General features: G+C 31.0%; 2 protein-coding genes and 1 long non-coding RNA gene across 5 annotated transcripts in view; 2 read left to right on the top strand and 1 right to left on the bottom strand.

The window, feature by feature from the left end:
• The first annotated feature begins 1577 nt into the window (after positions 1-1577).
• On the top strand, positions 1578-8064 carry LOC105140971 (uncharacterized). 3 transcript variants are annotated; one of them, XM_011048020.1, is made up of 13 exons: positions 1578-1658; positions 1771-2096; positions 2786-3108; positions 3216-3308; positions 3405-3495; positions 3964-4048; positions 4832-4929; positions 5099-5168; positions 6073-6176; positions 6568-6684; positions 6787-6863; positions 6989-7033; positions 7149-8064. In XM_011048020.1, the coding sequence occupies exons 2-13, from the start codon at positions 1797-1799 to the stop codon at positions 7735-7737; spliced, it is 1992 nt and encodes a 663-aa protein (XP_011046322.1). In that variant the 5' UTR covers positions 1578-1658; positions 1771-1796; the 3' UTR covers positions 7738-8064. The 3 variants fall into 3 exon arrangements, with proteins under 3 accessions (XP_011046322.1, XP_011046321.1, XP_011046320.1); XM_011048019.1 differs by having other exon boundaries at positions 1598-1669; XM_011048018.1 differs by having other exon boundaries at positions 1606-2096.
• LOC105140969 (uncharacterized) lies at positions 7849-9025 on the bottom strand. Its single transcript, XR_845277.1, has 2 exons — positions 8848-9025; positions 7849-8218 (listed from the first exon to the last, which is right to left on the bottom strand). It is a non-coding gene; the product is annotated as an uncharacterized LOC105140969 (long non-coding RNA).
• A 1304-nt stretch (positions 9026-10329) lies between these two features.
• LOC105140972 (TMV resistance protein N-like) overlaps positions 10330-14881 on the top strand; it is an 11291-nt gene continuing 6739 nt past the window's right edge. Inside the window, exon 1 of the mRNA XM_011048021.1 lies at positions 10330-10419. Within this exon, the coding sequence (XP_011046323.1) occupies positions 10402-10419 (18 nt within the window). The 5' untranslated portion in view covers positions 10330-10401. The remainder of the gene's footprint in view (positions 10420-14881) is intronic.

Consider the following 14881-nt stretch of genomic DNA (forward strand, 5'->3'; position numbering starts at 1 on the left):
ATATTGTTTTGGTAAAAAGATAAAAAAATAATCAACGTGTTATAACTAGGTTTTTGACCGGATTATTTTGATTTGTAAATATTTTTATTTTTTTTTAATCCCAACACTATTGTGACTATATCAACAAGGTTCCAAATTAACGTCTTAAGTTGAATTTCAAAATTATGACTAAATTTACTGCTAAATGTTCCAACGAGGACATGGATAGAGTGTGTATTTAGTCATGAGATATATATTTTTTGACTATAAAAACAGTTTTAACTATAAAAACAAACACTCCATTATAAGTACACGACGAACCAGATCTAGAACAATGCATCCAGCTGCTGCCAAGAAACGGCATCAGCATATGAAGTTTGAAAAATTGACCAGGTCATATAGTCAAAGCCCATGGCTTGACTATATTAAAATAATAACCAGCGGCTGCTGCTTTGAACAATTCTTTTTCTTTGATTTATCTGTCGTATTGCTGGAAACCAATCAAAAAACAGCACAAATAATAAGCAATCATAAATTTCTGTGGTATGTCTAAAATCACTATGATCCCTCTAATTTTAACATTTAATCAAAACAATCACTATATTTTGTATCTAGTCAAATCAACTCTTCTAATTTCAATGAAAGGCAATTTTAGACACTCCATTGATTGCATGATATGTGTGGTTTATTTTTGTTGGGCTAAACTATAATATTATTGATCATTTTGTTTAAATATAATTTGGTCAAAATTCTAAAGTGTTTAAATGAAATAAAAATGTCTTGTATCAAATAATTATTTAAGTTGATAAATAAAAAATTAGTTTTTTTTAGCCACCATCACACAAATTTTAAGTAGAATATAAGAAGATAAATTTTTATGAATGTTTAAGGGTGTTTAGAAGTATAATTGTGATTACTTTTCAAAGTGTTTTTTTACTTAAAAATGTATTAAAATAATTTTTGATATTAATGCATCAAAATAATCTAAAAACACTAAATTTTTTTATTAATTTTAAAAAATTAAAAATTAACAAATTTTAAAAATACTTTTGATCAGTATTAATATGATGTAGGTAATCTTTTAGTAACTATTTTGGTAACTAGAGTAGATGATATCCTTATCTATAAAACTAATAAATGCAAAAAAAAAAAAAAAACCAAAGTTAGATGGTTTAATGGCAAACGTTTCCCATGAATTATTAAAATTATGGTACATTGATAATTATATATTATATATTATCAATTTAGTCAATTTTATCATTAAATTAATATATTTTTTTACAAATAATTTTCCTCTATTTTATTAGATTATTTAGTTAATTAATCAAACTTTGAATTTTTATTCTTAAAATTCAACTCTTTATTTTATTGGACTGTTAGTATTTTCAACCAAATTTTTTTATAGGTACACAAAATAGTTCAATCCACTTTTTCAAAATATATTCAATTTTTTATTTATGAAACTGTTGGTATATATATTTTTTTATTTTCTAAACATTACGATAAAAGGACCAAATTGATTTAATCAATAGTATAGAATATGATTTGGTAAAGTTCAAAGTATGAGGACTAAATGAAATATATCTCATTATTTTTTTAGGCGGGATGTCTATCTGGGTGGGACTTTAACACCCTTCTTTCTCTCTCTCTACCTTGAAACTACACTTCTTATTCTTCTGGTAGATTACCTGTAAAGTTTCGATCTTTGAGTTTTTTTTCTTTCTTCTCTAGCTTCACTTGTTATGTTCTAAATTGGGTTTTTGTTGTTTTTGGATTCCCTGCTTGTGTCAGTGTTAATTGATCACTAGACAGTGATCATGGGAGGGATTTGTTCAAAGAAAGCCAATAGTAACAACAAGAAAGCCAATCCATATGGAAAGACTAATGGGAATGGTGTTGTTTCTTATTACAACAAGCAACATGTTTCAAGTACTCAACAAGTGAAGGAAAGTAAAGAGAAGAAGGAATTGCAAGTGGCAAATTTAAAGCAGGAATCAAAGGAATCATTTTTGTATTCTAAAAATGATACTGGGGATGAGTTTTATGATGGGATTCCTAGATATCCATCATCATCAATCAAATCAAGATCAATTCGCAGACAAGCAGCTGTTGCCAAGGTGAAGTTTTCGAAGTTTGTTTTTTTTCCCTGTTTGGTCAACTGAATTTGCATTTCTTTTTCTTGCAATAGTACTTTAAGTTTGGCTTTTTTAAATACATGTTCTCTTATGTTTTGTTTGTAACTAAGAAAGTTTCTGGTTAATTTTTGGACTGACCCTGAAAAGAAATTACTTTAGATGGGAAACTTTACTTGGATTGCCGTGAAACATAGATAAGAGTAGTTTAAATTGAAGTTAATTGGGTAAAAAATTAGCATTAGCCCTTAATCCCAGTTATTGATTTCTTACTCGCCAAACTAGTTAATCCTTGAATCAAGTCATTTACATGTAATTGTGAGAATTTTAATGAGGTGAAAGGATACATGATAGATGGCTTGATAGACTAGATAGTAACAGTTTCCTGTCTAATATGTTGACAAAGGAATTATGATTATGGAATGTTATTTCAATCTCATTCCATGGTGTTATGATTGAACGTTCTTGTGTAAGAAACCAGCTCCATAAGCATGATCACATTGCATCAGTAATCCAATCTGAGTTTTTACAAAAGCTTATTAATGTAATAATCGGTGATGTTAGCCGGTTGAAGTCACTGCTGAACGTGTAAGAATAATCTACTAAAATTCTATAGTGTTATAGCAATTTGATTATATTATTGAAAACATTTAACAAAGTGCAATAATATGCAGGTTTCGGAGGTTAGTTCACGTTTAAGTAGAGCTGGCAGTGTTGGACTGGGGAAAGCAGTGGAGGTCCTGGACACGCTAGGGAGTAGCATGACGAATTTAAACCCCCAGACTTTCACCTCTAGTGCAGCGACTAAGGGCAATGAACTTGGAATTCTAGCTTTTGAGGTAGCTAACACAGTTGTCAAGGGCTCCAACCTTATGCAATCTCTTTCTGTACGAAGTGTAAGACATTTGAAGGAAGAGGTGCTTCCTTCAGAAGGCGTGCAAAATCTGATATCAAAAGATATGGACGAGCTTTTGAGGATTGTTGCAGCTGACAAGAGGTGAATACCTGATGAATTAGCATCATAATGTATCTATTGGCAGGCCTTTTCCAACTCATCCTTTTTCTATAATAATATCTTGAAGTTTTCATTTACTTGTTTTGCAGAGAAGAGCTGAAAATATTTTCAGGAGAAGTGGTTCGTTTTGGAAATCGATGTAAAGATCCTCAATGGCACAACTTGGACCGTTATTTTGAGAAGTAATACATATAACATGGTACCTTGTTTGGCCATTGTGTTTACAATATACTTATATAATATTGAATACTGATTTAAATTGCTTATTTGATTTCCAGAATTAGCCGAGATCGTAATCCTCGTAGGCAATTGCAGGAGGAGGCAGAATCCATAATGGAACTTTTAATGATTCTGGTTCAGTTTACAGCTGTGAGTACAATATTCTTTTTTACAATAATTCGGTGAATTTAATTGGTGGATGGATTGCCTAATTAGTACTTTAATATGGATGTGTCTAGGGAAAAAAAGAAGAAAGATTAATGAAGGAATTTTAGGCTGATATTTCTTTTACATATCTAAAACAAGGTCAATACCCTTGCATAAACAAAGGGTTCTTAGTAATGTCATATCAGTAACATAATTCTTGCATGTCCTGATGCAAATGACTGTATGCTTGCATTTTCTTATGTTTGCAAATATAGTAATATTCTTGACATTTATGATAAACATGCATGGAGTCTAGGGCTTTGCATTCATTTTTTTTATTTTTACCTTTCTAATGCGATGATTTATGCTTTGCATAGCAGGAGCACTGTGATATATTATATAAACCTTTTCTGTTGCGTCATCGTGTGTTTCATTTTGACCAAACAAAAACACACCATCTTGGGTTTGCAGGAGCTGTACCATGAATTGCAAATTTTGGACAGAATGGAACATGAATGTCAACGTAGGGAGGGTAGTGCAGCAACTAATCAGAGAGGTTATTTCTCCATTCTCTTCTCTGTGATTTCTTATGTAGTTAACTAAGTGCTGCTCTTGATTAAATGCAGCTGGTCATGCTTCATAAAAGAGTGTTGTGTGACTGAGGATTAGACTGTAGAGCTGAACCTATGTAACTGTGATATATGGCATCCTTTTTAGTTACCAACCAGTATGCCACTGATTTTTCATAAAGGAAATTTCTTTTTGAATTAAAGATTTGTAGGCCAGGTCAAATAATGTTATTGATTGAATATATTGCCTTTGTTACCGAAGTTGGCTGAAACAAGCTAAAAGACATCAATGTAAATACATTTTGATGAGACGAAGAAAGCTAGTTCTTTGGATAGCTTTTGATAAATGATTGGATATGGTGCTTTCACAATGTTTTTGTCATCATATTATTATCAAAGAAATAAAAAAAAGCTACCGCCTTTCTTTGTTTGTTAATTTGGGTATTAATTTTGGTATTATTGGAAAATTCATCTCATGTAGTGTGCTGTGCTTTTATCATTGTATTATTTTAATTGTTTTGTTATAATTTACATGTGACTTATTCTAATCCTGAGGGAATTTGTGGTGTTGCATTAACTAGAAATTGAAAAATATGTGTGTTAAACACTTTTAGAATTTTGAAAGTTGAGTTGTGGTGGACTGACGTGATTTAAGTTGAGAATTCCAATAATGTATCAATGTCTAACTAATGCAGGAACTACCCCAAACCAGTGCCCTGGGGAACTTAGTGAGGTACTAATGTAAGTTTGTGTCTTTCTCTGAAATTCAGGAGAAAGCCTTGCGATGTTAAAGGCAGAAATAAAAAGCCAAAAAAAGCGTATACGAAACATAAAGAAGAAATCACTTTGGTCTAGAAGTTTGGAAGAGGTAGCAACACTGATGTTTTTGTTCCATTTTGCAGCTGCAAATTATTGAGATTGTGATTTTTTATTTATTTAGCACAAACAGTATCAATTATCTATCAAGCATGTTAATTGAGTAAATAGAATCTCAATCACAAGAATGTTTCTTGTGGTGACCAAATTATCTTATACAGGTGGTGGAAAAGCTTGTAGATATCATCCATTTCTTAATCCTCGAGATCGGCAATGCCTTCGGTAGTGGTGGTATGTATTTCATCAAGATCTTTACCACATTGTAATTATGCTCCCCAACTGCATGTTTTCCTTCCATCTTCAAAGCATGCATGCTTGATGTGTGAAAATCGCTCCTTCTAGTGTTGTCCCTTTTTAGTCTTAGTTTTAACATTCAATTGCAGGGAAAATTATCTAACCTACAACCTTAACTGGGAAGAATTTTTTTTTTGATAGTCTAATTACTTCTCTCAAAAAATGTTTCCAGCTTCTCTGTTATGACTCTCGTGTTTAGTTCCATGAACATGTAAGTGGTATTTTCCAAATTTCCATGGCATGAAAATTGGACGCATTCTACTGAGAACGGGGAGGGGAAAAAAAGGACGGTAATCCTTGTCATTATCAACTTTCACTGTATTTTTTGAGAAAATATACTTTCCCCAGTGTTTTCTGTTTTAAATCCAAATGATCTGCTAATAATGCTTTTCAATTAACAAAAATAACCTTTATGATTTGAAATTTTTTTATGGATGCACATTCTTACATATTCACAGTGGGGAATAGGTCGCCACTCTTAACCATTGAACACATACAGTCATTTGGTATAATTTACTGTAATCATTTTTTTTTTGTTCAATATTTTAAAAACAGAAGTAGAAACTTGTTTGTTTTTTTTTTTTTCAAAACAAGTAAAACCAATAACCACAATCAGAACCTTTGAAACCACATTGAATAAGGAAAAAGAGCATTATACATGGAGTTAAAAAATGAAGATGGAATAGAAAAGTTATTCTTCCAGCTAAACTGGCCCCCGGATTTTCCTCTTGGATTCATGCTTCTGCATATTTAACTTTCCATCCTTTGCTCAAAGGAGCTCCTGTCTAACTTGATTTCATGTATTAAAATTGTTCTGATGGCATTCAGATGTATACTGCAGATGATTCCGTACAAGATGAAGAATCTGTTAGCAATAATCCAAGATTGGGACCTGCCGGTCTTTCTTTACATTATGCAAATGTAGTTATGCAAATTGATAATCTTGTAAGTGCCATCTACTTCCATCATGTTTGTCTTACAATCATCTTCAAAGTTTGTAATTATTAGTTTTACAATCCGTCATCAAGATTGGTTGCTATGTGACATTAACTGTTTGGGATGCACAACCTACTGTTTTGCTCTGACACAGACTGTGTTGACTTTCAATGCCCCTGCCAAACTGAATGACGTTTAACTTGACTTCAATTTTGTTGGATTACCATAATTTTTTTAGCTGCTTCTCAGTTTCCTTGCCTGAACCTCACTTGATTTCACTGTTTAAGTTCGCATGCATCAAAAAATTGAGTTCTCTGCTTCATTACACTCTTCTCGTTCTTGTATGCAATCATAGTCTTATAATACTGGTTCAAGGCCTTCTAATAATAGATGCTCTCAGGTGGCACGATCGAGCTCCATGCCTCCAAATGGTAAGGACACATTGTACCAGAGCTTGCCACCTGGTGTAAAATCAGCTCTACGTTCCAAACTGCAATCGTTTAATGTCAAAGATGAGGTACTACTTTTTCACCTCAAAGAAGAGAGGGTAGAAAGTCTTTTATTTTCTCATCCATGCGGATGCTCTAGTTGTTTACTTCATTGTGATTTGTATGTCCAGCTTACCATCACTGAAATTAAAGATACGATGGAGAAGACACTGCAGTGGCTTGTTCCAATGTCCACTAACACAGCCAAGTATGTAATGCCATTATTTTCCCTCCCCAAAAACAGAAAATTTTGCTGCTTTAAATCCTTAATTTTCAATGTCTCATTGCCTAATTGTTAACATTTTTGTATGAATTTTAATTGATTCGGAACAGAGTGCATCACGGTTTTGGTTGGGTTGGAGAGTGGGCAAGTTCCGGGTGAGTCCTTTGCTTTCTTCCAATTGTTTTTAAGAATTTCATTTTTGCAATTTATTTTTTTAACAAGTAAGCTGAATGGCCCGAGTATAAGAAGATTTGGCCATGGTGTGCACAGGTCTGAGGCCAACAGAAAACCTGCTGCTGGAGCAGCTGATATAATCCAGATTGAAACACTCCACCATGCGGACAAGGAGAAAACAGAAGCCTATATTCTTGAACAACTATTATGGCTTCACCATCTTGTCAGCAAAACCAAGAGTGTTTCTAGTGGTGTTAGCATAAAATCTGCTGCCAAGTCTGCAATCGGCACACAGGGTCAGAAGTCGAATCAGAATCAAGAGCAAGAGTCACCCAATGCAGCTGACTTGCCTGACACTGTAACGTCGAATGCACCACCACCAACAACTACCGAAGACCAAAAAATATTGCAGGATGCAAGCGAGGAAAACCAGACAGAAGAAAATAGTAAGAGCCAGGACATGAACTCAGTGGATACCAAGTTGACAGAAGATGATGGGCTGAGTACGACTAACAAAAATTCCCCTAGAAGGAAAAGCGAGGACTCAGCTACTGTCAAAAGTGTTCCTTCTGTGATTCCCATCAGTGATATTGGTATTGACAAGGAGGAAGAATTGGTTAAGATTGAGAGAGTTGATGTGCTCAGATACAAGGGAAAGCCTGGTCTTGTTACCGCCAAAACTTAAAAACCTTCTCTTTGGTTCCACCATTGGCTTATGGGATGGCAAGGAGAAACGATTGGATGTTAATAGTAAAGTTGATGTGCTCAAATAACTTATTGAATGATATACATGAAATTGAGTGACAAGGAAATTCTAGTAATTTATAGACTGGGAAAGCCATGTTGTCCTCATGCATTTGGGCTAAACCTGGCTGCATATACAGGCATTACAGCTTCTGTAATGATGGACAGAATCACAGTTTATACACTACTATACACTGAAAGCATGCTGTACTTGGACCACAGGTCCTGTGGAACTGAAATTTTAAAAATTGCCTTGGATTCAGGTGTATAGAGTGCTGTATCATTCTTTTTCTCATCTGGCAGTTTCAATCTTGAGCATTGTTCACTTCTTTTTGGCATAACTACTGATGATCCGCTGACTCCAGTCTGGCACAAGAGTTAATCTGATTAACAGCATGCAAAGCCACCATCCGATGCACAATCTATCAAAATAAGCATAACTTTTAGCCTAACTTTATACCTGTCATCTATTTTCGGTTTTTTAGCTCCAAACTAGGCATGAAAGCTACCGCATTTTTTTCTTTATTTTTGTTGTTTTTTTTTCTTATTCCTAGTTAAATTATGACTTTCAATTTATTTTGAAATTTACTAATTAAAACGTTTCAACCTTATAGGCTATTTTTCAAAAGAAAATTAATGTAACAAAGGCTATTAAGAATAAGAGGTTTCTCTACAATTCTATATAGTTAAAGGCTTTAATATTAGGACTTGAAAACCCTCCTTCTTCCCTGTAGTTGAGGGCTGTAAAACTTTAAAAGCTGAGGAACCTTATCCATGCTTTACAAGCTCCATCATGCAGAGAATCCATACTAATGAAGACGAATAAAAGAGAAAAAAAAAAGCCCGCTAAATTAACAAAAAAAAAAGGGGTAATATTTTGGCAAAAGTTAGATATATAACTCGTATAAAAAATTCAGAATATTGGGTTTGGGTGTGAGCCAAGAACTAAGTTTTGGCCATTAAAGAGGGCGAGTGAATTTTTCAACATAATCTCAGGGAAGTTAACACAGAGGTTCAAAAAAGGAGATCTGAAGACGATGGAGTATGTTACCAGAGCTGACTTGAATACACCATGAAAGGTTATTCTCCTCTCCATCCACTGAAGCAAATGTTTCTAAATAATAACTAACAAAAAGGAAAATTTGTAAATAAGTAATAGAGCTGTAAATGGCTACTGTTTTTGAACATAAAAGATACAGATTGAAGGGATGGAAGGGACAGCTTCATGTCCTTTCTGTTTTAAAGTTAGATAAAATTCATTTCAAAATTATCATATAGATTTATTTTATATCTATTTAATTTTCTTCAAACCAATTATGTTTATACCTATTCTGAATGTGATACTACCCTAATTAAAAACAAAAAAATAAAATAAAAATAGCTTAGTGTTTCATTATGAATGTTTATACAAAACACTATGGATTCAACAATGTATTGACTATTTTTCTCTACTAAAATAAATTAATACCCCAATTATTTAGGGTAATATAATCTTTACATAAAGTTTATTGGTTATTACAATATTGAGAGGGAGAAACTCATCTTTTATATTTTTTAAGCACCATAAAATAATTAAATTGTATTATCTTTTAAAATAAAATTTATTTAACTAACAGCTAGGGTTTTTTCAAATTTTCATTTTTCACAATTCAATGAAATAATTAAATTGCTCTTAAAACAAAAATTCTTGAATTGGAGTCTTGGGTTTTTTTTTTCTCATGATTTTTTTAGTTATAATAAAATTGATTATGATGCAATTTGATATTTTAATAGATATAAAATATTGATTGAAAACCAAAAGAATATCCTCAGTCCTTTCTGTTTTAAGGGTTAATAAATTTTCATAAATATTTAAATTTTTTATTCGAAATATAGATATGAAAAAATCTGATCCTACGTATACCCTTTGTAGTGCAATCTAAGAGAGTTTGTCTATATATATATATATATATTATGAGTGGCTATTTCCAACATCCAAGCAATGGGAAATAACCCAGAAACTAAATATTTCTAATTTAATTATATACATTGTTGAGAAACAAAAATAATAAAAATTAAATTAAAGATATTTTGTCTTTTTGGTTTACTCTCAAGAGTTGAATTATTGATTATTGTCAGGTTAGCTAAATTGCATAGAGTATGTCAATTCTCGGCAAGTGCGTTGAAAGCCACCAGTGGAACGCGCTTCTCAACTAATGATCACACCAATGAAATTAATGATGTACGTGTGTCACTATATGATTCCTCAATTTCCTAAGCAAATCAAAACTACCTCGTTTCACTAATTAGGAATTATCCGTACTATTAAACCGAGTTAACATTCAAGAATTAATCTAGCTTGATTAAATTGAAATGATATTATTTTATTTTTTAAATTAAAATAATATAATTTTAATTTTAATTTTTAAATCAAAATAGCTAGGAATGTCTGGTTTATTTTTAATTTTTTAAATAAATCTATCAAAATACAAAAAGATATTACTCCAATTGCGATAATACTCGGTCTCTCTCACTAAAAAAGATAGTACTTCATATAAACTTTTATGGTCATTGATTCTGTACCATATATCTTTTTTTCACTCACCACCATAGCTTTCATGTAACAATGATATCTTCATCTTCAAAACCGTGGATTTATGATGTGTTTTTGAGTTTTAGAGGCGAGGACACGCGAAAACATTTCACTGATCATCTGTACTTTGCCTTCAAAGATGCTGGAATCAACACATTAAAAAAAAGACGCTTGCCCTTTTTTCATGCAGCCTACAATGACTTAGAGATAGAAAAGTTTCAACTAATATAGCTAAAATGAGGTTATTTTTTATCTATTTGTATTTAATAAAAATATTAACAACTTTAATGCTAATAATCCCAACAGTTTTCAAAGAAAACAGAACTAGCCCAAAAATGATGAAAGCAAACTATCTGATACCTTTCTTCACTTATTTTTTTTTCTTTTTTTTTTTATTTTCAATTTATTCTCAATCATCTTTCACTTAAACCCTCCATTAGATGTCTTATACTGATCAACTTAGTCTAGATGTAGTAGTTTTGTTACCACTATTGTTGTACTCTTAAATCTTTACCCTAAAATACACTTTATGAGAGTCATTTGAGAAATTCAAGATATAGGTATACTCTTCAACATGAAATATCTGTAGCTTGGATATTAAAAGTGCATTAAAGCTTTAACTATTGAAATTTGAACAAGAATCCTTAATAAATGAGCAATTCTCCCATATTTTTTTCTCCAGCAACCTTAACTTTTGATAATTCTCTTTAACTAATTGTATTATCTCAGATATTTTTTTATATTTTGAAAAGGTTATGGAAGTTATGATTTTAACTAATATTCAAGGTAGATTTTTTTTTTGTAAAGAAATTTCTACCTCATCAGGTTAAATTCTAGCTATTTTAAAGCGTGAAATTTAATATATTCTATTTACTATTTGTGATTTTTTTTAGTGTTATTAAATTTATTTTATCAAAAAAATTTCAATAATACTTATGATGTGATGTTATTATAAGAGTTTCAATGTGATTTCAACAATGCACTGTGAACAATAAAAATTACAAACTTGAAAGGAGCAACATATTAAAAAAACACGTTCAGAAAGAAGGAAAGAAAACACTAATGCTTGGTTGATATTAAGTCCAAATCAAAAATCAAATCTCCAGGAATCAAGTACTAAAAATCATTTGAGACGACATTAATTTTAGATTCTCCTTGAAAACTTAAAAAGGACGAAGAATAGGCTCAGGTTACACAAGAACCAACACCAGCACAGGAAGAACAGAGAAAACCAGAAAAGACATTGCCAGCCCTCAACCTTCCACCTTCCTTTAGTACCATCAATGCCTTGCCTTACACCACCACCAATCCTTCACCAAAATCAAACCGGAACCTCAAGCCATAAACCATCCCTTTTCCAACCCTTGATTCAAAAGCCTTCACCTAAACAACCAGGCTTAACCCGAGATCACCATGCCCTAAACATGATCCCCAAATGAACTCAGTAACCTCTCAATCAGCCATGAGACGAACATCAACCTCTAGAATTCCACAAAAACCACTACCAGCCCCATCAAAAAACCAGAGCCTTAATATGTTTAGATGGCCCTTCTTTTGGCATGGAATTATGATGATCTTGCTTAATCATTTCTGGATGTGATTAAATTGCATCTGTATGGTCTATGATTGTAATAAAGTAAAGATCCAGCATAAATAAACATGTGGTTGGAGGAGCTTTTTCGTTTTTATATTGTCATTCTCCAAGCTGATGAATCCCATAATTCAAATAATGTCTAGCTTGTGGCTAAGTGGACCTCGTCGAAAAAAACTTGTTTTTGTCACCAAAATGCTATCATTATTTCTATGAGGTCAGTCTCTATAGTTTCAAAAGCGAACACAAACCATGACAGCAGCCTTCTCTCCTTCTCCATAATTAACAACTTACATCACTGTCTTTAACCAGATTCAAAAAAAAAAAAAACACCATCATCAAAACACCCTTCTCCTTCGACCATTTCGCTTCAATATCCAAAATCCTCCCAGTAATTCAGCTTCAGTTCTCAGACGTTAGCCATCATTTTTAACTTCAACAGCCATCTGTAATAATCACATAACCAATCCATGACAGCAACCTTCTCTCCTCTCCCATTGACTTCCTACCCATGACCATCACCATATAAACAAACAAAAATCACCATCGAGCAATTAGAAAAATTAAAGATCAAAGGCCAAAAAAAATTCAATTATATAAAAAATTCAAAACAAAAAAAATATGTATTTTTTTTAAATTATGCCTAATCAAATATCAAATGATGATAATGTAAAAACTACTGTAAAAATATCAAAGGTTAATTTGTTTTAATTATATAAAAGAATTTAAAATAAAAAAGTATATTTTTAAATTTTTTTATGCTAGCTAAATATTAAATTACCCCTCATTTGACATGATAATTATGTAAAAACTACTGTAAAAATACAAAATTGGCTCTTGAATCTAGCTTTATTTATTTTTTATTTCTAGAGTATTTTCATTTTTTTCTCTATATAATTAAAATAAAAAAATTATTTGTTTCCAATCAATTTCACAACATTTTGATTTTATTTTTTTATATCTGGTTAAATACTTAAATTACCTTTTATTTAATACAATAATTATATAAAAATCATTATAAAAATATAAAATGAACTATCAGCTCTAGTTTTAATTTTTTTTATATAATATAAATGTACTTGTTTCCAATCAATATAGAAACCACACTGTGAAACAAAATTCAATTCCCCAAAACGTATTTAAATGTTTTGATTGATTGATAAAAATATTAAAATAGTATTTTTCAATCACGTGACAGAAATGTTTTTCAAAAAGATTTTGATTGTGGAATGTATTAGCTCTGCAAGTTGCCATCTTTGTGGCCGACATTGACAAAGAATATATCTTGTTTATTAACAGCAGAACTCAAGAGATTTTTAAAAAACAATAGGAAAAAAAAAAAAAAAGCATATTTGAGCGAGGCACTCGCAAGATGCACGCGGCACATGCAAGATGCACGCGGCACATGCACGTCTCTTTAAAAAACAATAAAAAATTTCCCACCATATAAAATAAAAAACTAAAATAATAAATTAACATGGATTCATGGCAGGAGTGAGAAAAAAACCATGATTAAAAAAAATAATTTAAAAATTAATTAAACCAATTAAAATTAAAAAAATAATCAGTTTGGTTCGATTTTATAACCAAAAACCAAACAAGTTGAACCGAATAGAACCGAATTCAAATAAAAAAACTTAGATAAACTGAATCAAAACTAAACTAAACAGGAAAAAACTAAGCTAAAACTGAGAAAACCAAGTCAAACCAGAAAAACAAAATCAAATTGGTTTGAACTGATTTTTTCCCTTAAAAAACCAATCTGAACCAAACCTAATCGAAACCTGTCAATTTGATCCAGTTTTGGTTCGATTTTGATTTTTTTAAAAAAAAATTTCATTTAATTATTTTTTTTAATAAAAACTAAATCACACAAAAAATAATCATTTTTAATTTATGGTTTGCTTCCCGCTTACAGTCCACTCTTTTGCATGTAAAATATAAATGAAATTAATGGGTTAGGTTTTGAATTTATTTTTTTAATTATGGTAAGTAAAACTCATTAAAAATTTATATAATTATTAATTTTAAATTTAAAAAATTAATTAATACATATAAATGGATCTCCATATCCACAATAATCTAAAAAAATAGAAGTTACAAGTAAAATAATTTTCCATCCCTTAGTTTTTAACATGATTGTAACTTAGTCCCTTAGTAAGTTCATCCCTGACTTTGGTTAAACATCCACTAATTATAACGGCAGTTTCATTTTAGTACTGAATAAAACTAATTAGATCTGCTTAATTTTGTTAGGACTTTTTGAGCATTACAATTGTAAATTCAATATTTACCATTTACCAGTGCTATGCTCTAAAAAAAAATCAGATTTGCTTAATTTCATAAGGATAATTTTAAGCATTATAATATTTTTGTTTATAATTTCAGTATTTAATACCAGGTTGTTTATAGTAAATTTATTTATAAATAAAAATAACATATATTTTTTTAAATAAAAATCAACATAGCTAAATTTTTTAAAAGTGAATACTTAGTTTATGTTATGCTATCTGCAAATGATGACCACAGGCACACCACAACAAATAGCGTGCAAATAAAATATACACTCCCAACAATCCGGCTTTCTTCATGGGCTTTTTTTTTTTTTCTTAAGAAAGGTGCATGCGACACATGCGCCTCGTTAGATGCTGATGACTTTCGGGTTTTTTCAAAAGTTGGTGTAGTTTTATAATGGTTATTATTTTTTAAAATTTATTTAAAAATAATCTAAAATGTAAAAAATTTAATTTAAAATAAAAAAATATTTTAAAAAACATTTTTAAAATATAAAATTACACTAGAATTCACTGATTGAATTTCATCAAGTAGTTGATGAAAAAGAAAAGACAAACTGCTAAATAAAATAATTTCTCAAATAATTAATTGATTTAGGGGATCACCATGGTACCTTAACGGTAGGTT

This window comes from Populus euphratica, unplaced genomic scaffold, assembly GCF_000495115.2.
Source record: "Populus euphratica unplaced genomic scaffold, PopEup_1.0 scaffold318.1, whole genome shotgun sequence".
Classification (NCBI taxonomy): Eukaryota; Viridiplantae; Streptophyta; class Magnoliopsida; order Malpighiales; family Salicaceae; genus Populus; species Populus euphratica.

Coding starts and splice junctions, on each gene's coding strand:
- LOC105140971 (XM_011048020.1), top strand. CDS start 1,797: ATGGGAGGGATTTGTTCAAAGAAAGCCAATAGTAACAACAAGAAAGCC. Junction 4,930..5,098: donor GGTCTAGAAGTTTGGAAGAG/GTAGCAACACTG, acceptor TATCTTATACAG/GTGGTGGAAAAGCTTGTAGA. Junction 6,864..6,988: donor ATGTCCACTAACACAGCCAA/GTATGTAATGCC, acceptor GATTCGGAACAG/AGTGCATCACGGTTTTGGTT.